At 36.2% G+C, this 17,166-nt stretch overlaps 1 protein-coding gene across 4 annotated transcripts in view; it reads left to right on the plus strand.

Annotated features, from left to right (window-relative positions):
• The window catches only part of LOC106662232 (guanine nucleotide-binding protein G(I)/G(S)/G(T) subunit beta-1), a 64,736-nt gene that overhangs the window by 38,529 nt on the left and 9,041 nt on the right, over nucleotides 1–17,166 (plus strand). For all 4 annotated transcript variants that reach the window (XM_014386143.2, XM_014386145.1, XM_014386144.2 and 1 more), the window contains exon 3: nucleotides 9,404–9,549. In XM_014386143.2, coding sequence (XP_014241629.1) covers nucleotides 9,404–9,549 — 146 coding nt within the window. The remainder of the gene's footprint in view (nucleotides 1–9,403; nucleotides 9,550–17,166) is intronic.

The raw sequence follows: 17,166 nt of genomic DNA on the forward strand, positions 1-17,166 counted from the left end.
ATACCAATTTGATTTTTCACCCATGCCATATAAATGTCGCGACACACAGCAAGTAGAGCCGACTCAAGGAAAAACAGGTAATAGCAACGGTGCGTAACGCAGCACCGACGCGCAACTCAGCATCATCGCACAGCATCCGAAAAGGACATCGATGAGTAGCATGTGCGCAGCACTGTCGCGTTCCACCCCTCAGTCCTTACACTTACCACACGAATGGTTAAAGCAATATACCCAGCAAGACAAAATTACGTGTTATTTCGGTACCCTACAACCAGTGGAGAATCGTCAAAAACTATGGTTGCATACCGTGCATAATTGAACAAAGTGTAATCAATTACTTTTAGATTTTGACATTTCCTCTTGGGATTAACAGGTGGGAACTCAAAGGTTTAACGTTTCCGATCATTATGTTCTTCCTTTCCTCTCTGCTTTTGCCTGTCGTACGCGTTCTCTACTTGAGTTTGTGAGTAAATATAATTATGCCGTAAATTGGAAAACAGAAGTTACTGGCTGTGTCTAAGGAAGGCTAGTAGTTGCAATTCGTAGTTGGGAATCCTTTTTTAAAATTGCTATACAATCAATTAACGTTATACTAATCTTGTAAAGTTATGATAGATGGATTTAAAAAAACAAAAAAAAAACATGTGGGTGAGAAAAATCAGTCCATTCTGTCTAAAACTAAAGCACAGTTGCATATGCAGTTCCGTCCATGCATATCGAAAGCGCAAAGCCACAAGAGATTGGACGGTGTTATGTTATAGTTACGGTGTAGCGTCTAAATATGACACGGGACGGCGTTGCGTAACGCTACGTTGTTCCATGCCTGAACCCAATTTCAGAAAATCTGTACATATAAGACAGCTGCCCTGTTGTTTATGTAATATTATAGAATTTGATTCCTCAGTCGAAATCGTACGAAACAAAACTTATCGTAAAATTAATAGAGTGATTGAAAGAAGGGGTGCAATTGGACTGATGACCCCGCCCACAATTACTACACGACTATCAATCCCACTTGTTGCAGCACCCTAACGACGCCGATCTTTTTCAACATGTATAACTAGGGAGTTTGTATTTTACATATTCCGTTTCTGTTTAGAACATGCTTGGATGTTTTATTGCCTTTGTACGCGTTAAATTTTTAAAATTTGAAACTTTTAACGGGACCCCAGAGGCAAAATCGTGCTCGGTGAGCGTTGCCACCTCGTCTAAAAATACCCTTTCCGAGGTCCGATCGTCTTGGGATTTTTTTGTTTTCCCCTTTCGAAATGTTCAGTGCAATGCGGTCGAAAACGACTTTAGCATGCCGGGTGTGCTGTGCGTGTTCTCGTGGGTTCTACTCCACCCCCGGCAGCCGCCGCTGACACGGCCGATCAATATCACCGCCATCTTGCAAAGATAGGGCCTGCATTCTCGATTCCATTTTCCCTTTCTAAAATCGGATGTAATTAATTAAAATTTCTGTTCGAACCAGCCGTCTTTAAGGGCTCAGGGGCGCATTGGGGGTTGATACTTTCAATACAGGGTCCTCTTGCTCTCATGATGCTCTTATCTTTCTTTAAAAAACGAATATAATGCTTTTACTCATGGCTGATTGAAAATGAGCTATGAACGTTCAAAAACACTACATACTTTCGTAGATATGTTTTAATGTACGTAAGAATATTAGTTTATTCCGGTACACCGGCTAAAAGGAAAAATACGCCGGAAATTTTCAAGTTTTTAAATATCAAGGTCTGTTCTGCTATAAAATTATTCAACGTTCGTTCAAGATTTGAATAATAACCAAGCAAGGGGCTCTTCAGTTTTTCCCTTCTCGATTTAAGTAACGTCCGAGGTAACATTTTGAATTTTTTTCCTTTTAAATTGTCAACACATTTGGACTTTTATACGGAAATAGTACATATTATAACATGAAATTCTTCACAAAGCTTACCAAACAGGTTCTGGTCCAGAGGGGGTCGGGTTAGTTATTACAGTGAAAAATATGATTATAATGACTTCAATAAACCTTTTTTTAATCCTTCTCTGATGGTCCTGAAATCACAGGCGGATAGGTTAAAATAAAAATCGTTAGAAATATGAGTAGGTTGGTTCTTTGTTTCTGCCTGGATTTTATTTCCTGATGTATTTTGGGGAAAAATTTTAAAAATTACTCTACCGGTGCTTGTGTGTAAATTTAAAAACAACAAATTAGTCTCAAAAGTTTCAATACTCTAAAAAAACACCTTTCCATATTTAATTTAACCTTATGATTCTTCCTTCTTGAAGGTGGGATAATAGGTCATCTCAAAAAACCACAACCAGTTTTTATCCACAACGTTTTGGATTTATTTTAATCCTTCCTCAGGTGAGTTAACGCAGTGGTTAAAAAAGTGGTCGTCAGTCATTAATATTTTATAACAATTTATTTTAAAAAAAAGAGCCAGTGTGGTACTTATTCAGACTAGAAACAAACGTTTTAATTTAACCTTGCAACCAACGAAACTAGTAACTAACATAAAAGAAACAGTTTCTTATGTGTGTTTACTTTTTCTTTTTTTTTACGAGGGTTCGCAACAGCAGAGGTCGTATCAACCCTTAGGGTGCCGGTGTTTTTGAAAAAAGCCCATTTGTAAGTATGTCCGGTTCGAATGCAGGGCCGCTGGATTCGAACCCGGGACCTTTACCTTACAGTGATGAGCGCCGTGTCAACGCCTAAACCGTTGCGGCCACCGACGTCCCTATTTACTTTCTTTAAATTAATTTTAGTTGTTACATTGTTTATTGTTCAAATGTAGTGACGAACTCCCTTTCGCTTTTACTGTAGTCACAAAGAAATAGCCTTTTACCAAACCTTTATCGTGGCGATTTATTACTAGTTTAGTTTTGTTCAAGAAGACCCCAGCTTTTGTGAACTTTCTGAGAATCTTTCTGCTCCTGGGCCGAATGTTAACGGACTAAACAAATGTCTTTCTGTTGTATTCCTGTATTCATTTTATATCTTTTATTTGTATTTGACTCGGTTTGAAATGGTTACACGGACTAAAGTAAGCAGAGGGACACTTCATCTCTCCGGCACTCTTCACAAATTTGTTGGTACCCCCAAAAAAATAAGTTGTACATTTTTTAGGCAGATCGACTATTCTGTAAATTATTAAAACCCGGTTCGGATTAATCCAGTTTCTTGTTTTTTTTGTTTGTTTCTATGCCTGACTAAAAGTACGGAGTGAAAAAGTAATACTACCGAAAGGCGAAATAAACAGATATCAGTAAAGTATCGATATTTTCCCGCACCTATATTTATTCTCTGTAGACAAGAGCTACATAAATAATTTATTTCTTAAACTAGTGCTATCATTGTTGACAAAATAACAAGCAAACCGACCATTGAGGATGGCGAAAAGCCTAAACACTACCTCCAGGCCAACCAGCGAGATAGGCAGATAAAAAAAGTTCGAAAACGGCCAAGTTACATAAATACCAAATGTAATGAAGTTCGTCCGAACTTCAATCAAAGTAAGAGCTTAGTTATAAGGTTAGAACTCTCAACACGACACGCAAGAAAGGCACAATTACACAGAAGACAAACACTTTGAGCCCTGAAGATGATCTCAATAAAGATCGAAACGTTGGCACGATAAAGAAAATGTTTTTCTGAAACCTACATCACACCAGACCGCATCTCACGATTTCTGAATAATTAGTTAGAACTAAATATAAATTGCTAAAGTATTATTTTTTAAGTTCTTTATGAAAAAAAAAAAAACCACAGTTAATTTTACGGCAATGCTCCATTTTGGGGTTTATTAGGGAGAAACAGTTCATTGGCAAAACATAACAACAAAAATATACTTAGAAATTGTTTTACACAAAAAGTAACAATTTAGCATAATAAATAATTGACATACATTGGGTAAATAATAGACTTTTTTAAATGTCACATATTATTAAAATTAAACGATAACTTTCGTTATTACTTTTAATGGTTTTTCTGAGAGCTTATATTTTGCTTTATTTTATTATTATTCTATTGGGATCGTGGCAGAAAGCTAAAATAGTCACGAGGCTTGAAATTGTGCCTGTAAGTTTTAAATCTAATTACATTCTGTAATAAAGCATTTCATTCTTTTATTAAAATCCGTTGAAGCATAACCAAAATTTATAGAAATTGTATTTTCATTTTTTTATTAATCGCTAATCTAATTTTGTAGCCTTAGCCTATTATTTTATGACATTTGGGTGCCACATTGGTAAATTTGCAACCTCGTAAACGGTTGAAAATTTTATTGTGAAGTAATTGAAACATTTAGTCGCCCTGGTCTATTTCAGAATTCGAAGCAAATAAAATCTTAATAACGAGTTTCAATGTCAATTTGTATTTATTAAACAAGATTTTACTTTAAACAAGATTTTTCCTTAATGTGATTCGGCTCTTTTTGTAAGAATCCACAATCGATTGGTTTTTCCTTCTTCGAAGCGTTTCTAGTGTAGTGTTGAGTCTATTTTTAGGAGTTATTTTCTTCCGGATTACGGATGGAAACAGTTTTATGTCTAAACTTTTTACAGGTTGCCTTTTAATTGGATTTTAAAACTGGCTTTCTTCAACTATATTTGTACTTTTTGTAAATAATGCTGGAATGAATAGTACAAATAAGGCAAAACTAGTTCTAGTTGAAGTTTAAATCAACTTAAATACGTTTACGACCTAGAAGATATGCTTTTAAATTAAATTTTTCCATAAAAATAACTGAAGGTGTCTAGAATAATTCATTTAAACTGGCGCTTGACTGTTTGAGGATGAAATTTCATATTTCCCTTCTTTACAGAAATTGTTATATTCCAGATTTTTTTGTATGTCGGAAAGGGGGAAAAATTAAAAATCCGTCATCCCTTTTCCACCGCGCTGACAACCTGTAGGGTCGGCGAGAGGCAACAAGTATTGACTAGGGCTTAGTCCGCCCAGCCCATCCCGCACACCACGCACGCACAGACACACACACGCCACCATCCTCCAAGCTCACGCACCCCTCTGCCTGTCGGCTAAGGCGATTTTCTCCCCTTCCACCCATCGAAGGGGGCTGTTGTTGAACCGGCCGACGCCGCCCCAGCAGACGCACAGACGAACATAAAAGCATATTTATACCAGTCGGTAGGGGAGTTGAAAAGCATAATTATGAAAAAACTGCGTCGCAACGTGGCCCTTTTTTTACGTTGAGGGTGTGATTTTCGTCAATTGCGGCCCATGTAATTACATATTCATACCTATATAGGTAGAATCCTACTTATGTTAAATAAAAGTCCATCAAAACCCTTCTAAACTTTGTAATTGAACAGTAAAACGTATACTAAACTAGAAAGATGCAATAATTAAATTAATAATAAATTTGTTCTACATTTAAATGTTACTATCCTTTATTTAATTTCATGATATAAACTGTGGTTGCACTTGGATGAAAAGTATTATTGTGCTTTGCCTAACCATAGTCACATTCAATAAGTAGTTCGACGTTAACCCAAGCAGTTGTTTTTAGCATCCAATTGCTAAATTGGTTAAAAGATAAGATCAGAACCAACTCAGTAATTGAGGGCAAGAGGAACAGGATATATTGCCAGGGATTTGGTATTAAAATATGAGTAGCGTAACCAATAAGTATCGAAAGAAGATACCTGGTGTATCGAAACAACTGTAGGAATACCCTGAAGTATCGAAAGAAATGTAGCAATGCTCTGCGGTATCAGTACCAGTCACGATACCCTGAAGTGTCGAAATAAATATAGTGATACCCTGAAGTACCACAACACTGCAAAAGTAGCAGAAGTATCTAAACTCAATTGGCAATACCATCGATCAAATTTTACGATACCCTGAAACTAAAGTAGCAATCAGTACCAGGGGGCCGCGGTAGAGCCGAGTGGTTAAGCCGTCAGACTCTCGGCTAGTAGATCACGCGGTCGTGGGTTCGATCCCTACCGTCGCCTCTGGAATTTTTCTGACGCCTAAGGGGACCGGTAGTCGCAATTGAATCATGGAAGGAGGTGGATCAGATCTCAGCGACCCTGAATTTGGTCCCAACCCCCTTCAAAAGTGAGTTTCTTCGATGGAAGAATGGCACACCGGGGGCTCAAATTCACACTTGTGTTGCGAGCCCCCAAAAAATGGAGCCAGGGATAAATAAGCTGTACAGCTGCAGTGCTCAGGAGGGAACTCCTCCAGTTCCTGGTATCCATTGTTTAAAAAAAAAAAAAAAAAAAACCTAGTGTCCAAACAATATTAGGTGAACCTTGAAGTATCAAAACAAAAGTAAAGGTGCCTTTAATTATCTATCCTTTATATATTTTAAAAGGAATAAAGTACGAAAAAATACAAGTTATCCTATACGAATCCATTTGAAAAAATCATTCTATTAATTACTTTAATTAGAAATATTTGACCGAGCACCTTAAATAAATTTATAGAACAATAGAGGATGCGAAAAGAAATATAAAAAGTTAGGCAGGAAGTGAGAGAAAAGTTGTTTATTTATAAAATCGCAAAACAATAACAAAAAAAAAAAAACCTACATAAAATATACATAGTTCAGCGAACCCCCTTTCGCTTTTACTGTAGTCACAAAGAAATAACCATTTCCCAAGCCTTTATCGTGGCGATTTATTGCTAGTTTTGTTCAAGATGACCCCAGCTTTTGTGAACCTTCTGAGAATCTTTCTGCTTCGGGGCCGATGTTAACGGAATAAACAAATGTCTCTCTGTTATACTCATTTTATAATATTTTTTGTTTATATTTGATTCCGTTTTAAAAGGATACACGGACTAAAGGAAGCAGAGGGACATCTCTCCGGCACTTTTCACAAATTTGTGGTGACCCCAAAAATAATTTGTTATTCACTTTTTAGGCAGAACGTCTTACGTCTGCAAATTATTAAAACCCTGTTCGGATTAATCCATTTTCTTATTTTTTGTTTGTTTCGATGCCTGACTAAAAGAACGGAATAAAAAAGTAATATTACCGAAAGGCGTAACCCAGATTTAAGTAAAGTATAGTTACTTTTCAGCACTTACGTTTAATCTCTGTAGGCAACAGCTACATAAATAATTTCTTCCTTAATTTAGTGTTATCATTATTGACAAAATAATAAGAAAACCAACCATTGAGGTTGGCGAAAAGCCTAAACACTTCCGCCAGGCCATAGCAGGGGAAAGGTAGATAAAATAGGCGGAAAACGATCAAGTCACATAAATACCAAATGTAATGAACTTGGTCCGAATTTCAAAGTAAGAGCTTAATTGTAGGGTTAGAACTAAATATAAATTGTCAAAGTATTATTTTTATGTTCTTTATGAAAAAAAAGACGAGAAATACAGTTCATTTTATGGCAATGCGCCCATTTTGGTTTTTATTAGGGAAAACAGTTCATTGGCAAGACAACAAAAATTGACGTACAAAATTTATTTTACCCAAAAAGTAACAATTTAATTCAAGTGTGCTTAATGGGTACATAACAGTCTTTTTTAAATTTTTTACTTCACCTGTTATTAAAATAAAACGATAACTTTTATAATTACTTTTAATGGCTTTTAGGAGCGCTTATATTTTATTATTTTGTTGGGATCGTGGCAGAAATCTGAAATTGCCAAAAGGCCTGAAATTGTGCCTTAGGTTTTAAATCAAACTATATTCCATAATAAAGCATTTATTTCGTTTATTAAAATTGTAGCTAGTCTTTATACCCAAAATTTATAGAAGTTGTATAGTTTTTTTATAAGATACATTTTTAGCACTCTAGTTCATCCAAAATTAATTAAATTAATGCTTTGATTTTCTGGCCATTAACCCTGGACATGCGTTTTTAAAACAATGAACATTCACATACAAAACATATTAGTTGAACATCGTATTAATAAGCACAACAAAATATAAACCTAAGTAACGTGGGAAGAAGAGAATTCGTCGTAAGTCCATTACACAATTCCGTTTGTTGCATACTTGCTGCTTATTATTTAACCGTTAAAAAAATTCAATATGGCTACATTGGAGGGGAAATGGCTTGTGGTAACTAGAATATATATAATAGAATATATAATAGAAAAAAATTCCCAAGGAAAAATTGAGGGAGGGCATAGGTAGAGGGAAACAGTTACAAGTTACGATCGAGATTTCTTTAAAAACCAAAACATTTGGATAATATACGCATTGTTTGATTAGGTATGTCAGGACAAAAAATATTTAAATCGGATTCAGTAGTCTGTTGCTGATGATTTCATTTATTTCCAATAAACCTCTGGTTTTGTCCAGCTAAAACTTATTTGAAATAAGGTCTTCTTTATTTTTACAAAGCGATTTTTTGTCCATTTTGGGTATGCGTGAAATTTGGGTAATCTAACCCTAATTCTAATTGTTAAACGAGACCCTGATTGTACTTTAAAATGGAATAGTAATCTAGCTTTTTAAAAAGAAAAAAAAAAGATAGAGAGTCGATATAATAGCTCAAAATACATCCTGAAATAACAATGAAAGGAAAAATATTGAGGTCAATGTATAAAAGTAGCACTGGGAGATAAATACAGATAATTTGTTTTTAAAACAAAAAAGAAAATATGATTAAATATAGAAAAGGTTTATAAGTAATGGGTCTTCCTTTAAAATGTTTATTTTATCTTTTTTTCTGTATGTTTATGTACTTTTATCGTTTGTTTATGGTTGTAAATAAAAAAAAGAGTAGAATTTGAATATTTTTCTAATTGAAACTTCAGAAAGTTGAGAGTTTAAATTGTTTAGCATCATCATCCTTGGCAGCGAGGCATGGCGTACTCATAAAATAATGTATTGTAAAAGCTGACTGTTTCCTTTCTGCACAGCTATGTCAGATTATTAATTAAATCATTGACCGATCGAGATTAATATTAATTATAAAATGTAAATTTTGTTCTCATCTCCCTGGGACTTTTCCCATAGCTTGCGCCGTGGGAAAGCTCAACCCAACTGTGAAAAGTAACCAAGACGTGTTACAATATTTGTACTATTATTAAATTGCGTTAAAAAAAATGATTTAGATAGTTGTCTAGTTTCTTAAAAGAAACCCAAGAAACATTCTTACATATTTCAATTAATTAATCTTTTTATGTGAGGTTTTGATTGAAATGAAAAAGTTAGTGTCACGAGCGGGATTCGAACCCATGACCTTCGGCTCCTGAATCGAATCCTGATTATACAAGACATTTGAAAAATGGCAAAGAGGAGGGAAAATTCGAAAGGTTGTAGGTTGAGATGGGGAGTTGGTGTCGAAGGTCGTGGGTTCGAATCCCGCTTGTGACACTAATTTTTTCATTTCAACCAAAACCGTACATAAAGATTAATTAATTGAAAGAAGTTATTTGGTTGTAGTACATATTATTAAACTAATGTTTTTATTTTTTTTCCAGGATGCGAGAAAGGCGGCGTGCGATACAAGCCTTGTTCAGGCGACGAACAACATGGAGCCAATCGGTCGGATACAGATGCGGACGAGGAGAACCCTTCGGGGTCATTTGGCTAAAATCTACGCCATGCACTGGGGATCGGATTCCAGGTAATTAGAGAAATGAAAATATTTTAAAGGAAATCCCTTCATATTAAGGAAAAATTAAGGGTGCAATTAAAACACGACCAAAATTTGTCAACATCAAACAAACATCATATCGTAGAAGACCCCCAGACAAATAGTCTGTCTCAATGTTATAAAAAACTTGATGATTTATATTTTTTGTGTGCAATTCGTATTTTTTTACACGATTTCACAGTCGCTTAATAAGCATCGCTTTTGAAGAATCGAAGAGCGTGCCCAAGCATCAATCAATATCATTCGATGTAGCCATCCAATCAACTCGCGGTATTCAATAATTAAGACGCCCTCTTGTTTCAACCACCTATTTATTTCGCCGTGTTTCACTTTCCTTTGATAAAGGTATGGGGGCGAAATATCAGATCTCTGCAGCGTGTACTATGGAAAGATCTCTGAGGACGTCGTGCTCCTTCCAAAAACTTAATACATATCACAGTAGATTTATATCAGGCAGTATAGTTTTTTTAAAGTTATTTATTTTTTTAACGAGGGTTCGCAACAGCATAGGTCATATAAACCCTCAGGGTGCCACTGTTAAAAAATAAAAATAAAAAATAATAATAATTTGTAAGTATGGGCGATGACACACGGAGCGGTTTTGACCGAAGCGTTTATCGCGAGAAAAATCGAGGCGGTGAGTCGTTCATTGTTGTTGCATTAACCTGACAGACGTAGCGGTCGTAACCGCCTGTCGGTTTTCAAACCGAGTCGGTCGGTGGCGGAGACGACCCAACGCGTCGGTTTTGAAAACGCCTGGCGGTGAGTGGTACCCAAGTATTGCATCAGCCCTGACACACGTGGCGTTTATTTGAGCTGTTTTTCTTGTTTGTTCCCCACTTTCTTGAGGGGTTGTTCGTTTGTCAGTCTTCTAATTTACTTTTATGATGCAAAAAATAGACGTGGAGAAAAAAATTTGTAATGCGGCATTTTATTTTACTATGTAACTCGTCAAAACTGCCCATTTACAACCTGGTAATGTTAAAACATTCTTCAGGGTGTTTCCTCATCTCTGAAAACAAATTCTTAAAATGCCCTCTTTCGCTTCTCTTCTCGACAATTGGATGAACCCACATTCTCCTGTGTTTTTTCTCCATTCTCTTCTTCCAACGATAGTACAACAGACACCAGAAGTATCTCTTCATCCATGGGAACTCCATGGGGAATGGGCCAATGCCAGTTCAATAAGATTAATAAATAATAGAATTTTAGCTAATTCTCAACTTCCTGACGCCTAAGCTTTACATATTGATACTTAACCACCACTAAAAATGGGGGGGAGGAATCTAAGTATTTACAGATTGTACGGTGCTGTACAGTAACACAACCGTTTTTAAAACGAACTCACCTTCCTCCAGGGCCTCTTTTAACTTTACAACTACTTGAAAGTACATCACCTTATAATTAAATGATTTCTACAGCTTTACGGGTACAAAGTATGCGTATGACTGTCGGTGATACATGGTAGTAACTAGTTTAATAAAGATTTTGTTTTGAATATTATCGGGAGGAGGAAGGGGACCTCGTTCAAATCCCAGCTCTGTGCCTTTTAAATTATAGTATGAAAAATGAAAAGTAGTTTAAACCTTGCTTGACTCTGAACAGGAATTACTTTACTTTTATTGATCAGAGAGGATTGATTTTTTTTTTGTTGGGGGGAGCGAAACGGGAATCGAACCTACAACTGCAGGATCTAAGCCGAGAGTCTGACACGCCTACTCGGCTACCCGAGATCCCAGTTAAATATAAATCAACTTAAATATTTATTTTTAAAGACTATTTTTCAAAACTTCATAGAGAAAAGAAAACCGAACGAGACGTAGTGTGTAGATAACTGTGAGATTTCACTTTGTAGCCAGTTCCATGGAATGTTCATCAAAGAAAAAAAAAAGTACTACATGGGGGAATAGTCTGTAAGGCTGTAACTAATACACGAAGTTACATACAGTTACAGAACAATATATTTATTAAACAGGACTTGTTAAACAAACTGCAAAACCTTGCGACGTTCAATGCTTATATGCACTGCTATAGGATACATTTAATAACTGAGAGAAAACAAAACCGCTTCGGCCAAAACGCACATCATACCGCTGCGTGTGTCACAACCTAGCAAAACCGAAGCGGTAAACGCTTCGGTCAAAACCGCTCCGTGTGTCAGCGCCCTTTGTCGGGTTTGAATGCAGGACCGCTGGATTCGAACCCAGGACCTTTACCTTACATTGATGAGCGCCGTGTCAACGCCTAAACCGTTGCGGCCACGGACCCCCCCTTTTTTTAAAGTTACATTTAATAAAGCAAATAAAAACATAATAGAAAATTATCTATAGTTAATAGTTTTATTCGTTCAATGAAAATAACAACAATAATAATAAACAGTCTCGGACGGGTTGGAATTATAAATATTTAGCACATACGCTGTTGCCTGATAATTTAAATTCAAACGAATACAATAAGGGACGGGTGAAATCACAATAAATTTTATACGAATATGTCACATATCCAGGGCGTTTCCCGGATATTGTCCGCCACAGGCGATTCTCCTCATACTTTGAATTGCTGGAAGGATGGTGCACTCATTAAAGAAATGGAGAGTGGCGCCGGCATCTGCAGACCATTGAATATCAACAACTTCCCTGGCAATAAATACCCCAGAGACCTTACAGGCTGAATTACGGCCAGTGAATATTTGCCATAGGCCCTGAAGACAATACAAGACGGTTTTTCATATAATTAGCCGAGCTTACCTGAGCCCACAAATTTCAATAAAATATATCGACCTGATAAAGAATCTTGAAAATAAGTTCACACGGTTAAGATATCACATACTAATCAATTTGGTTTGGGTTTTTTACTACTTTGCAGAATCTGACATGTTATGATGACTTAATCTTCAGATGTGCATTAAGACCGCATAATTCTCAGCCGCTTCTTGATTTCTATTCTGCATTCTGAGATTTCCTTTGCTTCAATTCTGTACCCATTGCTGATTGCCCAAAAATCCTGATTATTGTTTATATGTTTTAATTTCTAAAATTCCATGAGCTCAGTGGTGAGTGTTTAACCCTACTTGTTTTGGTTGATCTTGTAAAAGAGAACAGGCTTTGATGACTGTTGGGCCTAAATGATTATCTAAATTATTCTTAGATCTGGTGAGAATGACCCATGAGTTCTTAGCATTTGATTTTACGACTGCTAAATTCGTTAAACCCTACTTGTTTTGTTTGATCTTGTAAATTGAGACAGGCTTTGGTAACTTGGACCCTAAATTATTCTTAGGTCTGTTGAGATTGAATAGGGCTCCGCTTTCAATTGCATGAACCTCAAATTCAAAAGATTATGGTGAGAATGACCCATGAGTTCTCAGCATTTGATTTTATGACTGCTATATCCGTGGTTTATTTTTTACATCTTGGGTTTGTTTAAAGTCGACTATTTTGTCCATGGGACAAGTTTTGGGTATTGGATACTCTTTCATCAAGGGGGATTTGCCATTTCAGTTTTATGCTCGTACAGATTCTTTCCTGCTTATTAGAGAAAATAACTCCACAGTAGCTGCCGGATTGCTTAATCCTAGTATGACCGATCGGTTGAAGATTACGCATCCAGAGATTTAAAAAGAAAACTAAAAAAACCAGTTCTCAGAAGAACGTAAATATCCTTGTCGAATTTAATCGGCAATTGAGAGGGGAATGAATTTCCCGCAATTCGCTGTTTTCTGCATCGATGGTCGAATTCCGGCTGCGGTTATATCACCAAGAGAGGAAAAAAACACGTTTCAATCTGTGTGAGATGTCACGTTTCGCAAGAAAGACTTGTCTTATCTTCTGGGGTAATTGTTACGTTATGCAGAAAACTGGCTGAGTCTTATTTCTACTGATGTATTGCTGCTCTTACGTACGAAGGGGAAAAAAGTCGGATGGTTTCACTAGACACATCAAATTAAATTTTTGGGATAATATTTCACATACTAAAACAAGTTTACTCAACGAACAGTATATTTTGTACCACGTGCTACTATCTTTTTTTTTTTGGGGGGGGGGAGATAAATAAAAAATATATTAGAGAAGTGACGAGTGAGAGGATACAGATTTTATAACGGTACACCATTTTTAAATTAAATTTTTCTTCCCAGCTATTGACGTTCACTTTAAAACCGTATTACTTAATTTAATTGTCCAATTTTGTTTTACTTTATAACTCTCATACGATACAAATCTAATTCCATACTGAGTTAGTTCCAGGGCAGATTCAGTGGTATCTTTTTAACCTAGACTTACTATAACAAGCTTCATTATTACAGGTTAATAAATAAATTAATTAATCGTGAAAATTAATACACAACCTACATTAATTGTCTAATTAAAATTTATTTAAGTCTAAGGCAAACCCTAATTTCTCAGAGAAATAGGAAGAATACATTCTAATAAATTGCACTGGCTACTTATCTTTTACTGCTATTTAAAAGGAAATTTATAATCTTTAATTAATGACAAAACAGAAAGGTCTCATTTTGAAATAAAACCAATTAAGGTTTGCGGAGTGATTGAAGCATTTGGTTGATTTCATCGGAGGGAAGCTAAAAATGAACTTGATAAAAAAAAACCTTTGAGAAAGGTTTGTGTATATGGGAAGAAAAGTCAGCACAGTTGCTCGTAATAAGTGTCGTAAACTGAAATAGTCGTCGTTCGCAGTCACATCGTAAGATTTTAGGTCTGCCTAAGGCTTTGATAGCCTTTGAGTAGATTTTTAAGCCCGGTTTTTATTACTGCCAAAATGTATAGAATGATTTTCCAAGTCGATCTTTTGTTTATAAATTTTTGAACTTTAAACCATGATATCTGACGAATATGTCCAGAGCCCATTTTTCTTCCACCTGTCTCCTAAGAAATGGATCGCCTATGAAAGGAAGCTTCTCGGCACTGAACAGTCGGTTGACAAACTCCGTGTTCTTTAAATAGAAACTTCTCTTTAATTCGAGAGGCGTTTCGTTATGTTATACGCCGTGCATTTTGATTGACCCTTTAAGCTCCTTCCTGGGCGTTCTTTTATCGTTCAGGTCCAAATCTATAACTTTCGAACAGATTCGAGGATCTGGAAATAAAACAGCGTTTCAAATCGAAAATAGACGGTTGTTTTGTTCCATCCTGCCAACAGAAATAACGAAATAAAAATAACGATGCAAATAAACATAATAAATGACAGGTTAATTGGCACTAGTTTAGTATTTTAACAAAGAGCCTATTGATGTTTATCCGTTATAAAGTTTTATGGTAAAATTTTAAGGTACAAAAAAAGGCTAGATTTGTCACGATCATAAATCACTTGCACAAGGGAAAGTGAGGTCCAGTTTGGTTAAGTTCCGCATGAACTCGCCTCACAGAAAGCTGAACGTCCCTGGAAACATGCGGGCTCTTCCTTCACCGGGTGATAAACTTTCATCAAAAGGATTTCACCCGCCACGGTGGACAGACTTAAAGGCCAACTAAGGTCGCAAGGCGAATTCAAGTAGAAAAACAGACCTTTCCGCTGTGAGTTTGTTCCGGAAGGGTGGACATATCCGAGCTCCATTTGATCCTACTGCAATGTTCAAAGATTGTGTTAAAACCCAACACACGCCAGGCACTTCCAGGCATACAGAGCAGAACTATAACGAAATGAATCGAGCTGCAACCCCTGAGACCTTGCTGACTTTGCTCTATCAGGCTTCCTCTTCCAAACAATACTTGTACATCCTAAAACGAAACGCTTTTCATATTGTACTTACAAGAAGTTTCAAACAAATAGAAGGCAGCATAATATCAAGCTAATCAATATTTTAATTTTTTTCAGATAACACGCAAAGATGCTTGGCTTTATATATCTTTTTTCTTTTTCTTACTGATTCCTTGAGGTCTATCCAGTGATAAACTCATAGTTTGATCGTTTCCTATTATGCCGGTAGCATATCGATAATTTTGACCACCAGGCAAGGCCCAGAAGGCATTGAACAGTGGCCATAATATGTTCAGGCTAGTCAATTTTTTTGTATTTTCTCTGTGCCATATCATGATGCTTATTCTGAGGATTATCATATTTCGTATTTAATCTTATGGAGGTCTACGAGCGACGAACTTATAGTTTTGGTCGTTTCCTATTATTCTGGTCTACATCTCCTCGTTGTTTTGGTCGCCAAGCAAGGCACAGAAGGCAATGTACAATATGGGCGTAATATGTTCAGGGTAGACAATTTTTTTGTATTTTCTCTGTGCCACACCAAGATGCTTGTCCTGGGGATAATCATATGTCATAATTTCTTATATCTTATGGAGCCTACGGAGTGATGAGCTTATAGTTTTGGTTGTTTCCTATTATTCTGGTCTACATCTCCTCGTTGTTTTTGTCGCCAGGCAAGGCACAGCAGGTAATGTAATATTTGGGCACATGTTCAGGGTAGTCATTTTTTTCAGATATCATACCAAGATGCTTCGGTTTATATGTCATTTTTTTCTTTCTGATTCTTCTTGAGGTCTATCTGATGATGAAATTACAGTTAGGTAGCTTCCTATTAATCTGTCCTGCGTATCTTCGCAGTTTTGGTCGCCAGGCAAGGCACTGAAGACAATGTGCAATTTGACCGTAGGATAATTGGGCATGGGCATTGTTCAGGGTAGTCAATATTTGGTAGTTTTTCCATATGTCACATCAAAATATTTTGTTCTAGGGTTTATATGTCATATTTTTTAGGTTTTTCTTATTTACTTTTTTTGATGTTTACGGGGCAATGACCTTCCTATTATTTTGTTATGCAACACTTCGTTATCTTCTGTAGCCTTGCTTCATACTGTTTATATTCGAAATGGGAGGAAGCCGAAACGCATCTGACGACCAAAACAGCGAAAATAGGCAAACAAGTGATAGGAAACGGACAAGAAGAAATCTCACAGTTGAAATTCAGTACCACCTGGGAATTTAACAGCCTTTTAGATGATAATTAACCATCAAATGCGACAGGCTGGAATGGGATGAACTTGAAATGGGAAATAAATTTAATTATAACCCTTGAAACGGTTATTTTTACTCACCTTGTATAAATAGACTGCTTAATATTATCTGAACTTTATATCTGTGGCAGTTACATGTTGGGTAGATACATTTCTAGTTCCGTTTTGGTCGGGAAAAATTTACCGTTGTTACTAGTCTTAAAATGTTTCCTTCTTCAGGAGTTGAAATGTCACTAAATGGTGGGCAATTACTTGATTTTCAGAATTAGAAATATCGACCACTTTTCACTTACGAACACTCTGGATCAAGGTATGTTCTTGAAGAAGAAAGCGAATTCAGTTGCTACTGCCAAGCTTTCGACCTATTTTAAGGTCATCATCAGGGCAAAACAACCTTAATAATGTCTACAGATTGACATATTTAAGTTTTTACAGGCGATCTCAAATTTCCTTTAAGGCCGACTCAGTCCCAACATTGCCAAGGACTGTAAATCTATGAGTTATGAATTATCTCCGATTAGTGACCTTCAACATTATAATTTTTTATTAAAAGACAATCAAAGAGTTAGGCGATTTTTTAATTTATATTTTAATATAATAACTG

The sequence above is a fragment of the Cimex lectularius genome, unplaced genomic scaffold (genome assembly GCF_000648675.2).
Source record: "Cimex lectularius strain Harlan isolate CLEC.00 unplaced genomic scaffold, Clec_2.1 scaffold106, whole genome shotgun sequence".
Classification (NCBI taxonomy): domain Eukaryota; kingdom Metazoa; phylum Arthropoda; class Insecta; order Hemiptera; family Cimicidae; genus Cimex; species Cimex lectularius.